The 19765-nt window shown below is 43.0% G+C and overlaps 1 protein-coding gene across 2 annotated transcripts in view; it reads right to left on the bottom strand.

Annotated features, from left to right (window-relative positions):
* Nucleotides 1-19765, bottom strand: part of gpc3 (glypican 3) — a 113722-nt gene that overhangs the window by 16889 nt on the left and 77068 nt on the right. The window contains exons 4-7 of one of the 2 annotated variants that reach the window (XM_042419897.1): nt 18523-18665; nt 17858-17983; nt 13226-13337; nt 12860-13078 (exon numbers count right to left, since the gene is read on the bottom strand). In XM_042419897.1, coding sequence (XP_042275831.1) covers nt 13013-13078; nt 13226-13337; nt 17858-17983; nt 18523-18665 — 447 coding nt within the window. In that variant the 3' untranslated portion in view covers nt 12860-13012. Of the gene's footprint in view, nt 1-12859; nt 13079-13225; nt 13338-17857; nt 17984-18522; nt 18666-19765 lie in introns of those variants that run through there. The other variant, XM_042419898.1, reaches the window with a different exon arrangement.

Genomic DNA, 19765 nt, shown 5'->3' on the forward strand with positions numbered 1-19765 from the left:
ATGGCTGCCCAACAAACCTCCATTCATTTCCCAACATTGAGGCCATACACGACCGATGACCACAACATTTCTAAAAGCCTGGTCACTTAGACCGAGGGATGGACAAACAGTACCTCACAGACTGGACGGCTGATCTATAGGAACATTTTGACTTCTGTTTGAGGCCGCCTAGCAAAAGCGCCACCTGTTGAGAGAGAGCAAGAGCCCTCAGGTGTCACATTAAAACACCCTGTTATCTCCAAGAAACAAACTCTCCCCGTGATGAATGGGCGTTTAATGTACTGAACGGCTTTGTTAAAGACAGAATCGTGTTTGCCTGCATTTGCCGGAGTCCTCTGCAGATTTACTGAGGTCCTGAAATTCCTTCTCATGGTTTGTATCCTGGCAACTCAGTTGGACTTTGGGAGGGGAGGGGAGGGGAGGGGAGCCTAGCAAACCAATTAAAAGGCAAACAAACACTTGTAAAGCAGGGGGAGAAAGATGTGGTTCAGGGGTATTTTAGAACAAAACCTAAAAAAAGGTTATGTGGAGCGAAGGGAAAAACATTGACAGCAACTGTTGTGCCCTGAATCTGTGTGAACACTGCCATGTGTAGCTCACCACCTGCCAGCATACACACCGACGCTCCTCAACATATAAACAGACATGCTGTCCTCTGACTCACTGTATACTGATGTTCACAGAAAAAACACAGCAGCATATGAACATTTTGGAATTCAAATTTCAGCCACACATGTGAGGGAAGTAGGAATAAGAACATACCAGCTATGAATAGCAGCAGATGAAGAGCAGATGAGAGTAAAAATGGGGTTTTCAGGAATTAAAGAAGAATGATAGCAGTGGCCCAAATGAGCCATGGCACCGAGCAGTGCCCTTCTCCATAGAGGGGTGGCAGGGCAGTAACTCTCTCTGAGCTTCTGTGGCAGGGCGCTGTGGCTTCTTCCCACTGGCTGCCTGCCTCTGCCACGGCTGTGGTAGCGGGGAGGGGTGGGATGTATGTTTGTGTCGAAAGTGACGCTGCGCTTTTGGCATGGCCAAGCCACAGCGTGATCCGACAAGAGCCTCCAGATTTACCACAAGAGGGAGAAACCTCAAGTTGCTCTGGGCTGGAATCTTCTGCAATTAAACAAAAAACCCAAAGCAAAAGGAAGCAGGGAGGAAACAAATAAAAAAGACATTTTTTTGAGAAATGCTCAGTATGTTTCCCATTAAGAGAGGAAATCTGGCGCTCTCGCTCTTCTTTTCTCTCTTCTGAGTTCTTGTGTAAGTTGCACTGGGAGCTGGCTTCGACAGACAGCTGGACACACAGAACATGTAATCAGCGCGGCTATAGGCATCCCGCAGGCCACAGGGTTCACCTCCCTTTAACACAAAAGCACAAGTCACACCAAGGAAACACGGGCTCAAAGGCTGCACACAAAGCCCAAACATGTGGTGCATTGCTCAATGCAGGCCAGCCCAGACAGAGACACAGAAACCGCAAGTCTGTCACTGCCTCCCACACATGACATGAACTCCACACAGGGTCAGTGTTCGACACGACAGCTGCGACTGAGCCTCAGAGCCCAGCCACTGGTTGACCTGTGCTGATAGGAATCAACCTGCACTCACTGCTCATCAGCTGTGGTTTTTTTTTGTTTTTTTACATGAGCTGGGATTATGATCCTGATTGTTCTTTGACCATAAATCACAGGGAAAAAGGGTAAATTTAAAGATAAGCCTGTAAAATCCTGGTATTAATATAGGTCGTGTTGAAGTGAATGAGTGATGTTGGAGTGAAACTGAGAGCGAATGAGTAATGAAGACAGAAAGTGTATAGAAAAAAGGGGCTTCTTGTCAGTGTGTGATTGGGATCAGGCCCTGTGTTATGTCCTCCTCTCCACGCAGAGGACTTGTCTGGACAAGCTGCTCATGACTCGGCCCAGACGGAATCTGCTGCTCTGAATGTTTCTATCAATGCCTCAACACATCTTGTCTACAAATCTAATCTACAGAACTTGAGGCTTAAGTTCCCAAACAGGCTGCTTACCATACGCTCAAATACAAAAGCCCTGATTTCACCATCTAATGTTGATGTTTTCTATATTTGCTTTGAGTTGGAGGCTTCCTGATTTGCTGACTGATTTTTGGGTTTCTAATCATACCGCCTTAAAGTCGCTGTAATCAATGTTTTTATATTAACAATGAAAAAAATGTGTCATGTAAAAGTTGATGCTTGTAGTGACAAAGCCACAAAACAATCACCCCACTCTGCAGTTCTCCTCATCTCATTTGGCCTTTTTAGTGTCTTTTAGCTCATTGTTTTGGTTTTACAGCTCATAAAATACTATTTTGGTCTAATCGCTCTCATCAACATTGTTTCTAGCTGCTGAAAAGGTTAAAACCTACCCATACGCTATCTGCCCAGCAGACAGACAAAATTAGTAACAAGCTAGTGTGAACATAGTGAAGCATTTAGCAGCTACAGAGACAGATGTTTTTTCTCAGGAGTTGAAAACAAAACAGAACTAAAAGGAGAGTGAATATTAGACTTAATATTAATACAACTTTACACTGTGACAACATGACAGTGTTGTGTTTACAGCTTGTTGTGCTCCCCCAAGAAATCTGCAGATTTAAAGGATACTTGTGATTTGTCATGACTTGTTTTTTATTTTTTTGTTTTGGCTATCATTTCTATAGGTTACGATAACATCGTACAAACCAAAGCAAATGCTGAGAACTTGGAACACGTCAGTATTGCAACAACAAAGTCCAAATGGAACAAGGAAAAAGACAAACAGTTAGACAGACCGTGAAAAAGTTTAATCAGATTATCTAAATTACTTTATTTGTAAGTAAAAACCAAAAGTGGGTACACCTGAAATGTCAGTGGTAATCCCTCATTGTACAGAAAAACTGTGTGTGAGCACAACTACAGTAAGTATTTTAGGTCAATGTTGAACTGGGAAGTTAGTCTGTACACTGTGATGGATGTAAATAAGTAAGTGGGTAACTTTATTTATATAACACCTTTCAAGAGCAGAGACATCACAAAGCGCTTCACAGAGGAGATAAAGCAAAAACATACATACAGATAAAAAACTGAACTGAAGAATGAATAGAAAATACAAAAATTACACAAAGGCAAGTCTAAACAAATGGGTCTTGAACTACTCTTTAAAAGAGTCCACAAAGTCACCAGATCATAAATCCAGTGGGAAAGAGTTCCCAAGTTTAGGAGCCACAACCTCAAAAGCGCAGTCTGCTTTAGTTTTAAAGCTCGTTCTTGGATCAACCAGCAAACCCTGATCAGAGGATCTCAGAGACCTGCTGGTGACATACAGTACGGCTGCAGTAGATCTCTAATGTGGGCAGGTGCCTGACAATGCAGAGCTCTATAGGTGTGAATTGTGAACTGTGAATTGGATTCTGAATTTGATGGGGAGCCAGTGAAGAGCAATCACAATCTGTGTCACATAAGACCTTTTGGAGGACCTGATCAAGAGTTTAGCAGCAGCATTTTGGACCACTTGTAAACGATCCAGGGATGTTTTGCTGAGGCAGGTGAAGAGGGAGTAACAAATAAGCTTCCAAATAAGTTTGATCGTCTGACCTCTTGTGTTCTTGCCCCATCTGATTTCTTTTTTGTAATGTTGTTTTGTTCCCAGATCTGAGCAATTAACTTGGTGAGTACAATGTTTTATTACCAATAGGAATGACGACCAAAACAGTGCAAATAAGACCCCAGTTGTAATAAACCAGACTAGGCCTTTAACTTTAATAGTGATGAAGAAATTGGTTCTCATGTGGTACAAAGTTGTCTTTGTCTTTTTATGGTCTCAAATAAAGTGCATTCAAACTTCTGACATTATTCTTATTCTTATATTCATTAGTCTTTGAGGTTTAATTGGGTCCTATTTTGCTAAGAGCTCATGAAAAACCAAAAACATATTGTAAAGTAGATTGTATATTTTTAAAGCAGTGTAGGAGCCAATGCCCGGGTCACTATGTTAGACAAATCAAACACATGACCTTTCAGTGGGGCCTATTTTTCTTGATAAATGAAGGAAATGGACTTTCCTTACACCTAATCCCCACATGTACACTGAGCTGCTGCGCTTGTATCAAGTTTGCAGACGTGCTGTTTGGAGCACAGAGCCAGGAGAAAAAGCAGGAGACTGGGAATGAATGACAGACACCATGGGAGAGAGCGAGAGAGATAGAGAGAGAGTCAGACAGAGGAATGACAGGAGGCACTTTCCACAGAGTGAGTCATGGAAAGCTCCTCAGCACGCTGACAGGCAGAGCGGCGTTTCGGACGACAGACCCTGCCCTGCAGTCCCACCCGCTTTCCCCGACTCATTACTCAACTTTTATTGAATCTGAAATGTAAAGAGGAGGGGGATCTATGCTCTCTCATTCTTCTCTGTTTTTTCGTCCCTCCCCCCCCCTCGTCTTCCTCTATCTGTCCGCGGTCAAGTATGTCACGCAACGGGAGCTCAGCTTCAGACAGTTAATGCAGACAAGATTAATTTCCTGATGTTAATTCCAGTTGGAACAGAACACACAGAGGGGGAAAAAAAGAGCTCTCCAGTCCTGCGTTAAACTGGGCGTGTGTCCACTCCACCTTTCTGAGTAAGCCCATAAGGCTATTTCCAGATTTCTCTAGTTTGGACTGAAACCTGAATGGATGTTTAGATTTTGTTGGCAGGGACTTTGTTCCACTGGTAGATAATCTTTAAAAGCTAACGAAACTCCTAATCCCTCTATATACATTAAAGAGTGATAAATTGTTGCCATTTCATCTTCTGGAGGAATAAAACACAGTGTCCTCTCTGTTTATTCAGACATACGCAGCTCAGATCAAGGCGGAGCATGAATGCAGAGGGTTAACTGCCCTTGTATTAAATATATCTGGTATGACAACAATTTTCAATCTTTTTTTGAGGCTAACCAAATGAAAATCTTGACTAATGTCTGTGAATGTGCCTGATTGTCTGCATGGGGTTTAATAGTTTAAAAAGTCTCATTCCTGCACAGGACGCTGGTTGCTAAATCAGATTACGTCCCTCAGACAATCTCTTTTTGTCTGCTGCTCGTCTGCTTTACACGTTATCGCCGCGGTTCCCAGAGTCATGTGTTGCTAAGAAACCCTCCATTTCGATATCAGCAGACTGTCACTGCCTGTCCCATGATCACACCTACCGGGAGCCAGCGGATGCTCGGTTGGGTAAGCGGATAGTAAAGGGTGGAGAGGCCTGTGTTTGCACAAGCTTCAGCGGGCTGTGGGCCTACAAGCAGCTGTACTGCCGTCGGCTAGCTTAGCTTGTAGTTAACAGAGACACAGAAAGAATGGCTTGACAAGAGGCAGAGAATGCAAGAAAAACTGAGACAGATGCAGAGGAAAGGAACCGCCACGAGCTGACAGGGTATGGGGGGGCTGGCAAGATGAAAAAGCCAGGGAGCATGTGAGGGAATGATAAAGTTAGGGAGTGTTAACACTTTGACAGGTCCAGAGAGGAGCCTCAACTCTGCAGTGCCCCCCAGAGCACCGCCGCCCCAAACAAAAGGCAGAGGAGGAACAGAGGAGGTCTCTGACCCTCACAGGGAGACCCTCTGATGACCTAGCACAGACAGGAAACAGGAAGTGTGACCCCTGACCTCTTTGGGGGGGATCCTGTTACACAGCAACATGTGACTGTGCCCAGTGACAACAAGCCCAGAATATGTGGATCAGATCAGAAACCACAGCAGGAAGACTCAGCTGTTCATATCTCTGCTCCACGACAGTTCAACAAAATGTAAGTAAAGAATCAGCTGAAGCAATATTAGACTGAGAGAATGAAGAGATCTCCAGAAACACACTCACAGGTAGAAATACTGTGTGTTGTAGCAAGCCAGGCGCCTGGCTTGTGCAGCAGGGTTTTTATAAGCCGGCTGCGTGATAATTACACCCAGTGGGGTGGTAGTGGGGTGGGAGCAGAAGCGGAGTGGGTAGAGAGGGAGGCAACCCCGACTTGGGCCTCAAGGCTGAGGGAGGGAGAGGTGGAGGTATGGAGGTAAGGAGGAATGGGTGGCAGTGGTAGAAGGGATGGTTGGGCCTCATTAGCAGGCAGACTAATTGGGAGGAAAAGGGCCCTCACATGCTCTGTCTGACCTCCCTGCCAGCAGGGGAGAAAGCTGGGGTGGGAGAGGGGTGTGTGAGTGTGTATGTGGAGGTGCGGGGGGTGGTATCTCGTAGTCGGATTCCTAAAGTTAAGGAACCATAACTCTTCATAATTCCTCAAATCCTAAACTTAGGATGAAGTCAGAAGGCTCCTGAAAACGAAAGGATAACATGCGTGTGGTGCTCTAACAGGGATCCCGACTCTGGCCGCACAAACGCCCTGCAGCTCCTCAGAGGTTTACACCAGGTGTCACACTTCATTTAAAGAACTCTCATGGCTTATCCCTGCTCACAAATATAGCGGCATAACAGCCCTCCTTCCTCCTCCTCGCTTCCAGAGCAGTCGTACTTCACACACATAAAAACTAGGAGGGTGAGAGGACGAAGGCCCTGAGGGGGTATATTAAATAACGCTTCAAAACCCCTCAGTAAATAACATCAAACAGAAGTCAGCCTCTTTGACTGGGGCGAGCATAATGGCTAGGTTAGCAAGTGTAAGTTTACAAAACAGCAGGCCTAGTCTGACACCCATGGTGTCTATTAGTCTGATTGTAAGCACAGCCTGTAGGACGAGGCCACCGCATGCTGGCCCGGTTATGAAGCAGCTTCCATACTGTCATTATTACACACATATCACCGTGTTTGTTCACATATTTCAAAGAGTATTTGAAGTGTCGCTTTATTTTATAGCCGTCTGTATGTTAATATGTCACTGCTGTATACGAGCTGGAAATGTATCTGTTGTAGTTATATGACTAACTATGTGTGTATAAGATTAACTTCTCTAAGTGTTCACAGTAAAAACTGTCCATCCTTAAGTGTGTGTGTGTGAGTTATATATTAAAGAGTGTTCTGTGCAAGCATGCACGAGGTGTCGAGCGCACGCTGCCCAGGCTCTGGTGCCTCGGAGGAAGTGAGACTGCGTGATGGAATTTGTGGCGCTCGGGATCTGGTTTATTTTCCACCCTCGATCCCTGTCCTACCTGCAGGATTTTCCCAGGTTCTGGCTTCAATTAGGCTGGGAAGCTGGGAGGAGAGGAGGGGATCTAGGGTTTAAGAGAGAAGGAGAAGGAGGGGGTTGGAAGAGGGAAGGGGCGACAGAGCTGGAGTCTGTCACACACAACTCAGCACAGCTGGGGAGATGGAAAGACAGGCAACGAACAGGGAGAGATAGAGAATTGTGGTAGTAAAAAAACTAAAATGTTCAAATAAGGTGCTAAAAAAACGAAAGCTTGCAATGTAAAGATGTGCTATATTCTTCAAATGACAGAGCCATTTTAACGATATCAGATCAAATAATTGTATTTTGCCAAAAGGGATTCATAACATTCTCCAACAAAGACGTCTTTCATATCCCAAATGTATCTCTCCAAAGAGTGTCATATAGCCAAGAAGAGGCTGTCAGAATAATCCCACAAGGTCTGACCCTCCAAATGGCAAACTCATCTGACAAATGAGTGGGAAATGCTCTGTAATCAAAGACCAATCACATAATTGCTCTATTTTGCCACTAGCTCAACCATCTCCTGTGAGATTAGTTGTTCAGAGGAGAAACCCAATACTCTGGGAAGTTAAACAGATGTTGCAAAAAAACAAACTCATCTCCTCAGAACAAGAACACATCATCAAAATAATATATTCTAATTTAAGACCACAAACTCCAACTTTTCCCCACACAAGAACTGACTTTTTTTTTCACAAAACGAAAGCTTTAACCCATTGTCACGGTTATACTGAACTTCTCATTGAGCAAACAGAAAATCCTGTCTGACTGGCATCGCAGAGTATCATCAACTTGACAACAGAGCCGAGGAGAGCGTGTTGATGTGCACTCGTCTTTATCAGCTTTGACATAGTCCATATACAGGGCACAAACACACAGACAGGACCTCACACAGGAATTTGTTACACAGTGTAAGCATGCACAAAAATGTCCATGGCTCCTCGCAGTCCTGTACTGTTTAGAGATTCCAAGTCGAGAAGCAATAACCGAAGGAGAAAGCCATTTCTCTTCATCCATTTATAGTGCACAGTTCACTTTAAACTTGGCTACGGCTCAGTCATGACATCAGCTGTTTTAGGCGTGAGAAAACGTTGTTTTATAAGCTGAGGCGACCGGCTTGGAGACTTTTTTTCTTCTAGTGTTTAGTTTAGCCTCACAGAGGCACAAAGGCAAGGGTCTCCCTGCCAGGCCGTCTCTGTATCTGCTGATACTCTGATCAACGCTGACAACGTGAGAAATGACACATTTCCGCCACATAGTTGCATTTCACAGGGCCATCGTCACGGGGCATTTAGGAGTGGAGGAATGAAACATCAGGGGGATTAAAGTTGGAAGGAAGTGGATTCTTTGGAGGGGTCCCATGTTCCCCTCACTGTTGGAGAGTGTAGCCCCTATATTTTATGACATAGTCTCACATACTGTTGGGCTGGGACTGATTCGTGGTAAAAAAAAAAACTGGGTCAGTACAAGCTGGAAGAACCATTGATTGTGTTCAGTGTTTGAGCCAAAAGGAGTATAATGTTCATTCAATTGGAAACCGTGAGCAGGATAAAAGAGCCTTACAGGACTTGTAAAGACCAGAATGCGAGGGACCCATGTCCCGAATGTGCAGCTGAATGCATATAAAGGACAACAATCTACACATTCTTCAGTCTGCAGCTCTGAACATACTGTACACGACAACACACGACATCATGAGACTGAAATACTGCAGTTTTTAATCAGCATGGCACTGTGCTGGTCCACTTCCAGGAACATTACACATACTATCTCATTGTTGGCCTGTCCTCGTACACACTGCATAAATAAGGCAGATGAAAGTAATTATCTGTGAGTCGTGGCCTACTCTCTCATATCAGATGGTTAATTAGTCCATTTGCTTTTAGCCCTGCAACATCCAGAGCCGGTGGTCTTACAACTGGCAGGGAGGTGGAGACCTTGTAAAACTGCTTTTAACTAAACAACATCACTTTCTCCAGTGCCTTCAAAGGTTGTTTACAACATGCCGGCTCAGAGCAGCTTGGGCCATGAAATTGTGTGTATAGTCAATAAACCTTTTGCAGGATAATAAAGCATGTTTAAGGTTTTGCCTCTTTGGTCAAATATGACATTAAGTGTATCTATTGGCTGATATAGGTACTGTATGTTTTCCTCACATTAGCAAATTTGTACGTAGCTAATGTTAGCTAATGCTAATGCTAATGCACAGAGGTCCTTAGAGGTCAATTCTAACATCAGTATGCTAATCGGCTAACAATGACGATGCTAACATGCTGACTTTTAGCAAGTAGTTTAGTATGTTAGCATCCTAAAATTTGCTAATTAGCAATAAAAAGTACAGCTGAGGCTGATGAGAGTGTTGTCACTTTCACAGGTATTTGGTCATCAAAAGTCAAAAGTAAGTTAAAATTACATGTAATTTGAATGTATCTTCTAGGGACTAGGGGTGTGCCTGAAGAATACAAATACGTTATTCAGCATAGCACAAATAGTGGGTTTTTATGAATATTTAGTCTCTGTCCTCTGCTCCGCTGTTACGTCTATCAGCAGGTCTCAACGAGGGGAGTCACATCCACCTGCTACATGACACACATTTCCTAATTTGGACATCACTCCCAGAGTTGGGGTTGTTCCCCAGAGATAAAGCTGAACTACTGACACACACAAAGTGCTCCCAAGGGACCCTCCATAACCTGTTATTCCCTTTCTCCTTTCTCCAAAGTTAGGTTGTAAAAAATAGGCAATAAATGAATAGGGCAAAGCAAGAATCACCTTTGAAGTTCTTCTCTACACATTACACAGTGTGCTGTCTCTGTGTTATTTAGCTCAGTAGTCAGTGCAGTCATCTATGACCTGGGAGACTCCAGTTAGAGACCCAGTGTGGGGACCTCCTTCATGAGGTAGTTTATTCATGAACACTTATTGTAAATGTTTCATTTTCTGAAAATAAACATGTAATAAAAACAAAAACAGGATTTTTAAGCCTCCTTCCACTTTTATTCAAATACAAATACAAATAATTTTGCTGCCTCAACAATTATAGATACAAATACAAATACTGGGCTCTCTGCACATCTCTACTAAGGACCTTGAATAACTGGCAAATTTCATGTCAAGATGTACCACACAAAACAAAACATTTAAATATCATGGTGACACTGGAGGAAACGTCTGGCTCACCAAAGTCAGTAGGACACATCCTCTGGGAACCATGATTATCTGTAAAAAATAGTGCCAATCCATCTGGTACATGTCAAGAAAAATTAGGGGATCACCAAGGTTGTTAAGATTGATCCTCTGGGGACTTTGAATATCTGTAACAAATTTTATAGTAATCCATCCAATACTTGTTGAGATATTTCAGTGTGGACCCAGGCGGTGAATTAACAGACAAACTGACTAAAATTGGCTAAGAATATTATAAAGTGCAGCCTCAAAAGTGACCAGAAAGTTGCACTCTCTGGCTCAACAAAAACTGTATATTGTAAACTTCACGAAAGGGATTATTTATTGCAGGACTTTTATATTGGATTGTATCACATTATAGGGCGTTTCTGTTATACTGGTATAGTGATGATTTGTAGTAAAAATATTTGTGTAATCTGATTTCTGCAGAAACCGAAAAAAGCACCGCTATGAGTCATAAACAGTTTTACTGCACATGAAATATGCAATCAAGCGCAGCAAGTCTTTTTGTCAGATGTTAATCCAGCCCATTGAAGTTGAGATCTAAAGGGAAGTTAGAGTTCAAGCAGAAATGTGCTTGACTCTGCTGTATGGTCATCAGATATGGGATTAAAAGCTCCCATGTGAATAGCCAATCTGCATAAATATCAGGTGTTTATGTAAACAGAATCAAAAACCCATAAATGTTCACATATATAGGCTTCCACGTCACCAGTGCAACATGGGACCCGATGAGAAATTAGTTTTGAGTTATTGAGAGCATCTGATCACACACACATACACACACACACACACACACAGCGGGAGACAAAGTCAGTGTGTGTCCATGTTTCTGAGGAATTGTTTGAATGTCTGTAACAAAATGAGTTCAGTCATTTCACCAAACTGCATTTTCTTGCAAAATCTCATCAAAAGCCTATCAGGAACCTGATCCACATGGTAAACAGCCCATGACGACTGCTGCAGCTCTGCTTGTAATCATATTGGTACGAAAGTTTGACCCTGTCAGTGCAGGAAGTTTTGAAAGGCTTATTACATTAGAGTATGTGCGTATGTGTATGTCCTGTATTTTCAAGATTGAATGATAATTCTGGTTTATTACAACTTGTGTTTTACTGCCATAGTTTTGGCCATGTTTTATATTAATGGCAATAACATTGTAAGTTAATTATTGAGATCACGAAACATTGAATTACTAAAAAGATGTCCAATGGGGCGATCAAACATTTTTTAAAGAAACTCTAAGGTTGGGTCAAACTTATTTGTAGACAGTAGAATTATTACCCAAACATCCATCACAGTTTAAAGACCAACTTTCTGGTTCAACTTTGACCCACCCCACTTACCATAGATGTGTGTGCACACAGTTTTCTTGTACAATGAGACATTTTGGGGGTGTTTACTTGCAGTTTTACTGCCAAATAAAGCGGTTTAGATAATTAAGCTTACCAGTTAGCTTGTTTACAACCCGTCTGACAGCTCATGCTTCTTTGTCTTTGTGGCAATGTCGTTGTGTTCCCAGATCTCATCAATTACTTAAGTGAGAACAATGTTTATATAACGAGTAGTAATAAACTGGAATTATCCTTTAAACCTGGATGAAATGTTGAGAGACAGATCCAGAGTGAATCATGTGTGGGGGATTTTGAAGAAAGAGGGCAAAGGGTAAGGAAACTTCCAACACTCACGATGAGGTCTCGCTCTTCTCACTTACAGCAGGACTAAGCATGCATGAGGTAATACAGCAAAAGTAATTGAGAAAATTACAGTCTCAACCCACAACCCTGTGTATTTTTTCTTGAGGGTCTCTGGTTGTCAGAGGAGGAGTGGAGAAAAGTCCACAGTTACAGCTTAGATCTCCCAGGTTGTTTAAACAAGAGAGAAGGATTGTAATCCACCGAGACAGGCCCGCAGCACTCACGAAGACGCACACACACACACACACACACACACACACACACACACACACACATGGAAACACACTTTAGCGCTGGACGACGAAGTGCGTGTGTGGAAATCTGACGTGTCGACAGCTACAAGTAGTAACCACCAGGAACCAGGAAATACAGACAGATCTGTGGGCTGATACATCTACCTACAGAGGCTGACTTTGAGCCTACATGCAAGCATCTCTATACTCAGCCAGCCCACTCCAAAAGGTGGTTTCCATGGTGACGGCAGCAGGGAAAAATGGGGCTCTGGCCTTGACGACAGCTGGGGCTTACTGTGGATGGAAAACATAATTGCAACACAGCTAGGGCTGGGCAATATATTGATATTATATCAGTATCATGATATGAGACTAGATATTGTCTTAGATTTTGGATATTTTAATATCGTGTTGTCTTTTCCTGGTTTTAAAGGCTTCATTACTGTAAAGTTATGTAATTTTCTGAACTTACCAGACTGTTCTATTATTTGCCTTCACCTACTTAGTCATTATATCCACATTACTGATGATTATTTATCAAAAATCTCATTGTGTAAATATTTATTGAACACACCAATGGTCATCCCTACAATACTGTCCCCCCCAGTGCAGATGAGACACAATATAAAGACTATTCAGAAGTTTCCTTTTCAACAATGTGTTTATAAAGAGCAAGTAGTTGACATCGCCCTAAAAACAGGTTCCTTGTGGAGTTTCTCTTAAATGCGAGAAGCACACAGCATCCTCATTTCACATCTTCACTTGTCCTGCGCTGACTCGCACAGGAGCCGCAGAGTGAGTCTTGCAGCAGCTTGGGAATAAATGTTCAAATGTGAACCAAAAGAAGAACTAATGAGTTGGTAAAACTTTATTTTACAGAGTTTGAAGTGTTATCAGAGAAGGCACAAGTAGAGATGAGACTTGTACAAACACATGAGCAGAAATACACACAGCTCACCTGGTTGATGTGCTTGAGTTTGTCTATGATCTGGCTGATGACTGGCTCAGGGGGTTTGTTGCTTCGGGACTCTGAGCCGGGGTTCGACCGTTTCAGGCCGGGACTTGCAAACCTGACAGGACAGGAAGAATGATTTCATTCAACAGAAATGTTTAGAGCAGATTCACTCACTGCAGAGAGCTCAAAGGCAGCTTCATGAGTGAAAGACGTAAAGAACTGACCAACTGCTACATCTCTCCAAACTAGAGTGTTTATCACCATCTAGTGTTGATAAGATGAACGACAGCTCTTCTGGTTTTTAGATTAGGGGTCAATCTGAAGAGCTGGAAAGTCCATTTGTAACTCAAGCTAACTTTTCCCCTCACTGGAGACATTAGGTCTATAAACTTAAATAGGGATTAACTTTTTTTTTAACTTTGATGTTTAAAGATGTTTTCAATCAACACAAAGACACAGTTACATGTCGATATAAAATTTTGAGTTTCTCCATTACGCAAAACATCCTGAAAGGAGTTGAACCATTATGCATAAGTCTGACTGGTATTCATTTCATGTACATTAAACTGATCAGTCAGTGGCATTTTCATATGTGCAGTAAATGAGAGGACATTAGCAGAGATGTGCTTTTGTCCTGCTGTAGCGGTGAGCGTATATTTAGGTACGACCAGCCAACAGGCAGGTGCTCACATGTCTCTATGTGTAACTGAGGAAACGCTGCTCTGTTGATGTCTGTGTATGTTATCAAGAGGAGGAGCTGGTGAGTCTGAAAGGTAGATTTCTCTCCAGTTGTTATCTTTCATGTTGAGACTTCCCTGCAGGTGTTTCTACGCTCTTGGCAATGCCAGGAATTAACCCTTTCCCACCGCAGCTTCATAGTGCTGGGTTGATGCCTAAACCACATGTGTTTAGATCTACAAGACTGAAAACATATCTGCTCCCGGGCAACACAGTGATATGAGGGCAGAGGTCATACCTCAATGTAAATGTCATCTGCTATGATGAAGGACAAATGGGCCGGAGTGTAAAGAAATGATTTTCAGAGAAAAGGTTAGTAAGAGAGAAAAGGGCCTTGAAAAAAGTCAGCATTTGTGTGTCTGTGTGTGTGTGTGTGCAAAGCATGAGGTCATACTGTGTTCTCAACTCTGTGACACACACACACACACACATAGACACACCTTTCACCTGCCATCTCCATTCATCAGTCTTCCGCTCTCCCCTAAGTCAGACTTTTCATTAAACTCAAATTACATTTCCCCAGTTATTTATTCTTCTTATTAGCCATGATCTCATCCCCTCTCCGCTGCTAATTATCACATTAATAATAGAAGGAGATGTGTGATCCATTAAGGATAGGAGAGGAGGAAATATGGGTTGAGGAAGGAGGATTAAGAGGAGCGAGGGGTTTGAGCGAGGATAGGGAGCCGAGACAGGTTAGCGTTTCACATGATAGATGCCAGTCAGATAATTTTGCAGAGACATACAGTACCAGTCAAAAGTTTGGACAAACCTTCCCATTTCCATTTCGACTGCTACTGTAATTTAACGTGTTATCACCATAAAACTCTTCCCACTGCTGATAGTCTCAGTTTTCAGCTTTTAGTTTGTTATCCAATCTCTGCAGCGTTATTGTTCGCCGCCAGCAGAGATGATCAGATCGGTTAACTCTGGTGCTAACCTAATCTAATCTAACACCAATTACTATGCTATTAGGTCCGGTCTGAATGAGCCAGTCGCCTCTCACATCAGAATAAACACCAGAGGGGGAAGAGGCGTGGGAGTGCAGGTGTTGAAAGAATACATAATGGAGTCTGATGTTTTTCACACCATCTGATGGATCACACCTCCACCTCCGAGCATACAGACTGGGTCAGAGGTCAGGGTTTGCAGTGTGTAAACACTGTTGTTGTTACTGTTAATATACTATACTTGTTCTGGCAGCATGTCATGTTGAACAAAAAAAAAGAATCACATTTAGACGATATAAAAAGATCTGTAAGGGACTGTATGAAAATGATTGGGGTGGTGAAGGGGACTGAACTTTATGTTTCACTTTGTAAAAAAGAAAGGTCCTCCCCAGGGTTAAGTTTTCTTTAAAACCCTCCTCTTGACCTATAAAAAATACAACCTCCCTACAACATGTCAAAATAATACATGTGCTTTTTTTGTTGTAATCATTCCTCCTGTTCATACTGGTCATTAGAAGATCCCTTCATAATGCACTTCTAATGTAAGTGGGGGACAAAATCCACAGTCCTCCTTCTGTGCAAAAATGTATTTAAAAGTTTATCTGAAGCTAATATGAAGCTTCAGTCATCTAAATTAGTCAAATCGAATCAATATCTTTCAAAGATGCTCTTTGTAGTGCCAAAGTCCCTCTTTTTATTACTATATTTCCACTGCAGCTAAACAGGAAAACACTGTCTGTTAAGACACAGAAATACTTTACTAAAAAGACTGTAGCTGTGGAAGATCCACTTTATTTGACTAACTCAGATGGCTGAAGGCTCATATTATCTTAAGATAAACTTTTAGACACAGTTTTGCTCAAACTGAGGACTGTCGACTTTGTTCACTTACATTGTTAGCATATTTGGAGGGGATTTTCTAATTGTTAGTATGAACAGGAGGATTGATTACTCTGAGCAAAACCTGTTTGAATGTCCATATGGACACCCAACTATTGTTTTAAAACAGATTTGATGAACTGTGAACCTATCATTTAAAGGACCAGTGTGTAGGATTTAGTGGCATCTAGTGGTGAGGTTGCAGATTGCAACAAACTGAAAACCCCTCACCTTCTCCTTCCAAGCATGTAGGAGAACCTACAATGGCTGTGAAACTTGTGAAAAACGCAAAAGGCGCTCTCTAGAGACAGTGTTTGGTTTGTCCCTTCTGGGCTATTATAGAAACATGGTGGCGCAACATGGCGGACTCTGTGGAAGAGGATCTGCTCCCTATATAGATATATAGGGCTCGTTCTAAGGTAATGAACACACAATGATTCTTGTTTTCAGGTGATTATACAGTAATGAAAACATGCTTATGAATATTATATTCTATTTCTGCCAAGTCCGCTCACTAGATGCAACTAAATTCTACACACTGCACCTTTAACTGATTTGCAAAGGAATTTAATTAAATAAAATATAAATGTAGGTCAAGAAAAAAATACCCTTCTCTGCTTTCTCAAAAAAGTCAAACTACCCTAACTTCAGCAAAAACAAACGTTACAATACCCCTCCCCCTTTCCGACGGACTCTCCCCCACTAATAATTTCAGTGCAGTCCCTAAATCAAATGTTTACAGTTGACATATCATCTAATCTTTTATCAGTTATCACACGCGCATGAGTTTACAGTGTCATTAGATCCAAAAGAGGAATGGAAACTCGATGTTTTGAGTTGACACGGCATCACATCTATTATCATAGTTATCAGTGTAACGCTCTTTGATGTGGTGAAAAGTGTTGCTCCTCTGATCTTGGCTCCAGTTGGGGATGGTAAACACGCCTGATAAAAAGCGCCACATTTAGCTCCGAGATCACTCCTCAAGTATCAGAGACATTCAGTACCCGACCCCTCCAGCGCTTACCCCCACACACACTGCATCTAAATTTATCTGCATGAAACAATATGAGAATGGATGCCACGTTTGGCTCTGGAGCAGGTCCTATCTCGGAGGATAATGGAAGATGATCCAGAACAAATCTCGGAGTGAAAATGTACCTGGAGTGAATTTGCAGGCATATGCCCTCGGAGATGACATGGAGAATTGCTTGCCGCAAGACATTGTAATCTCTCCATCATTTTGTCTCCTTTTCTGCCTCCCTGCACCTTCCTATCGCACTGTTTGGTCCAGCTTGTAATCATCCCCTCAGGACAGCTCTGCCCACTTGCCAACCTGATGTCCCCTTCTCAGATTGAGGCTCTTTCCTATCTTTGTGACAGACTCTCTTTTAGTACTTTGAGAAAACGCACAGAATTTATTCACAGCCCTCCTCTGGAACAAGAGGTAAAACATTAACCTGGAGCACTCCTCGTCTGAAATGTGTGCTTCTGCATTGATTAAATTCCACACATAATTCACAAAGAAAAAAAAAAACACCGGATATCTATAACTATCTAAGCCAAATTGAAACTAGGACCAGCTGACGGCGCGGGCGGAAAAGGAAGAAGTTATGATGTGTGCAGCCAAAGGACAGGGGTGAAGTGAAATATTGCAAAAACCAAATTAGATTCTGCAGGGTGCACAGGAGATGTTGGATAAAGGAGGAGAGAACGATCGAAATGGCAATTAACTAAGCGAGAAGAAGGTGACAGCACGCCTGATATTAATAACATCCCATAGAGCCAAAGTCAAGATTTACACTCACACTCAGTGGGAGAGTGAGGCCCCCGTGTGAAGCTCATCAGCTCAAGGCAAACTTACCCTTCAATTCACCTACACTCCGCTAGATGTGCGGCTGGAATATTGCAAATTCAAGAATCGGAGGAGACTATTTGTATTATTTAGAAAGCCAATACACCTGAGAAGGACCATGTTACTGGCTGTAGCTTGTGCTAGAGTGTGTATTTGTCTGTGGGTGCATTTAGGATGCGCTTTAAATTCAAGCAAATAGGACACATGATTTACCTGTCTGTCATTTCCTGCCCATTCCAGCAGAGGGAGTGGTTTGCTGGAGCAGGTTCACGGCTGCACAGCGCCTCCCCGAGACCACTGTAGAAGGAGCTGAACCTCTTCAGGCTAGATATGAACTCCCTGAAGTAGGTAAAGAAAGAAAACGTTCAACACATAGATGGACAAAGAATGATACTGGTTCATCTTAATATGACTTGCACACTTCAGCAGGGAGAAAAGCAGAAAGATATAGAGTCCAAGAGCGGAGAGAAACAAAGAGAGGAAGACAAAGAAGAGGCAGAGATAAAACGCGAGAGGGAATTCAGCCTGCTAACGGTGAAAGCAAGTCGATGAGATCCCCCTCGAGAGAGGGAGAGTGAAAGAGGCTAGAATAAGCAGTGTCTCTATTCCTAATTGACATTAATCTAGCCATTGTGCAGCTGAGGCCAGCGGCCCCGCTGGGCATTATTACACTGTTCATTTAAGCCTGTTACTGCATCAAGGGTGTTAAAAACACTCGAGTGGAGAAAGATTGAGTGTCACAAGGAAACAGGAGGAAACCTGTCCACAGTGTCAGGGGCAATATTTGCCTGTCAGACAAAGGCAGCAATCTGTAGAGGAAGTGCTGCTTCATCAACTGGAAGGGTCTCAGCCTGGATTACAGTCCCTGATTTCCTCACCTGCGGAGGCCCGCCAAAGTCTCATCTGCGTCCAAGGATGAGGGCTGGGTGTTGCGGGCTGCAGAGGCAGCGGGAGGTTGAGGAGGAGAGGATGCAACAGAGCGAGAGGCCCGCTGAGGAGTGTGTCCACACATCCCGCTCACCTGCCGAGCAGAGAGAGAGAGAGGAGGAGAATATGAGCAACCAGCATTGAGCGAGGGTATTCTGCTCCCCAAACCTCTTCACCCCACTTATGTTTCATTGCTTCCAGTTCCTGGACCTAAGCCTGTTTATTCAAACTCTTAATAACAATGACACTGCAGACAGTAAGAACCTGTCAGCAGCCAAACTGCCGACCTTACTCAGCTGAACCACTCCACAAATTGTCATCAGTTTGGGTTTGTTTATTTTTGGGAGGGATGAAAGTGGGGGATTTGCATAACAAACAAGTCATTGTATCCTCTGCCAGCCATTTCCGCCTTGTTCGAATTTGTAATCATAACACTCCAAAAACGCGAGCGTTGAAAACAAGGCCTCTCGTTTGCTCCTCTCCCCATATAAATGCCATTGTGTTTCCTAGCGGGACGCACATAACAATAATAAATAAGAAGTCCCTCTCTGTCTCTCAGAGATAATGGACCTGGCACATTCTTTTCAGGTGCAATAAAAATGCAAATGGATGTTAATGTTTAGCTTGTGGTTTAATGATTTGCGGGTGGTTTAATTTCCCCCGGGGATACTGGCCGAGGCTGAAATCTGCCATGTAATGTTAACAGCTAATTGTGCCCAGCTCCCCTTTAAGTGAATAGGCTGGCACCACTGCTGCTGAATACTGATGGGACCCGATAGAGCAGCACCGGACATCTTTATATAGTGGCAGTCGAGGCCACGCACACACGCACACATGCACACACACACAGTGTATTTGCTCAGCTATCCTTGTTAGGACATTGCATTGACTTCCATTAATTGTGGACAGCCTAACCCAAACCCTAACCTTTACCTGACCTCAATTCACACCTTACCCCTAACTTAACCACGACCTCAGAAATGATGTTTTGGCTCATTAGGACCAGGCTTTGGTCCACATGAGGACTACTGGTCCTGACAAGGTCATTGTTTATACTGGAAAAGGTTCAAATGAGATAATAGAAACGGGCATACACACACACACACACACACACACACACACACACACACACACACACACACACACACACACACACACACACACACACACACGCACACACATGCACTTCCCTGC

The sequence above is a fragment of the Thunnus maccoyii genome, chromosome 8, assembly GCF_910596095.1.
Source record: "Thunnus maccoyii chromosome 8, fThuMac1.1, whole genome shotgun sequence".
Lineage (NCBI taxonomy): Eukaryota > Metazoa > Chordata > Actinopteri > Scombriformes > Scombridae > Thunnus > Thunnus maccoyii.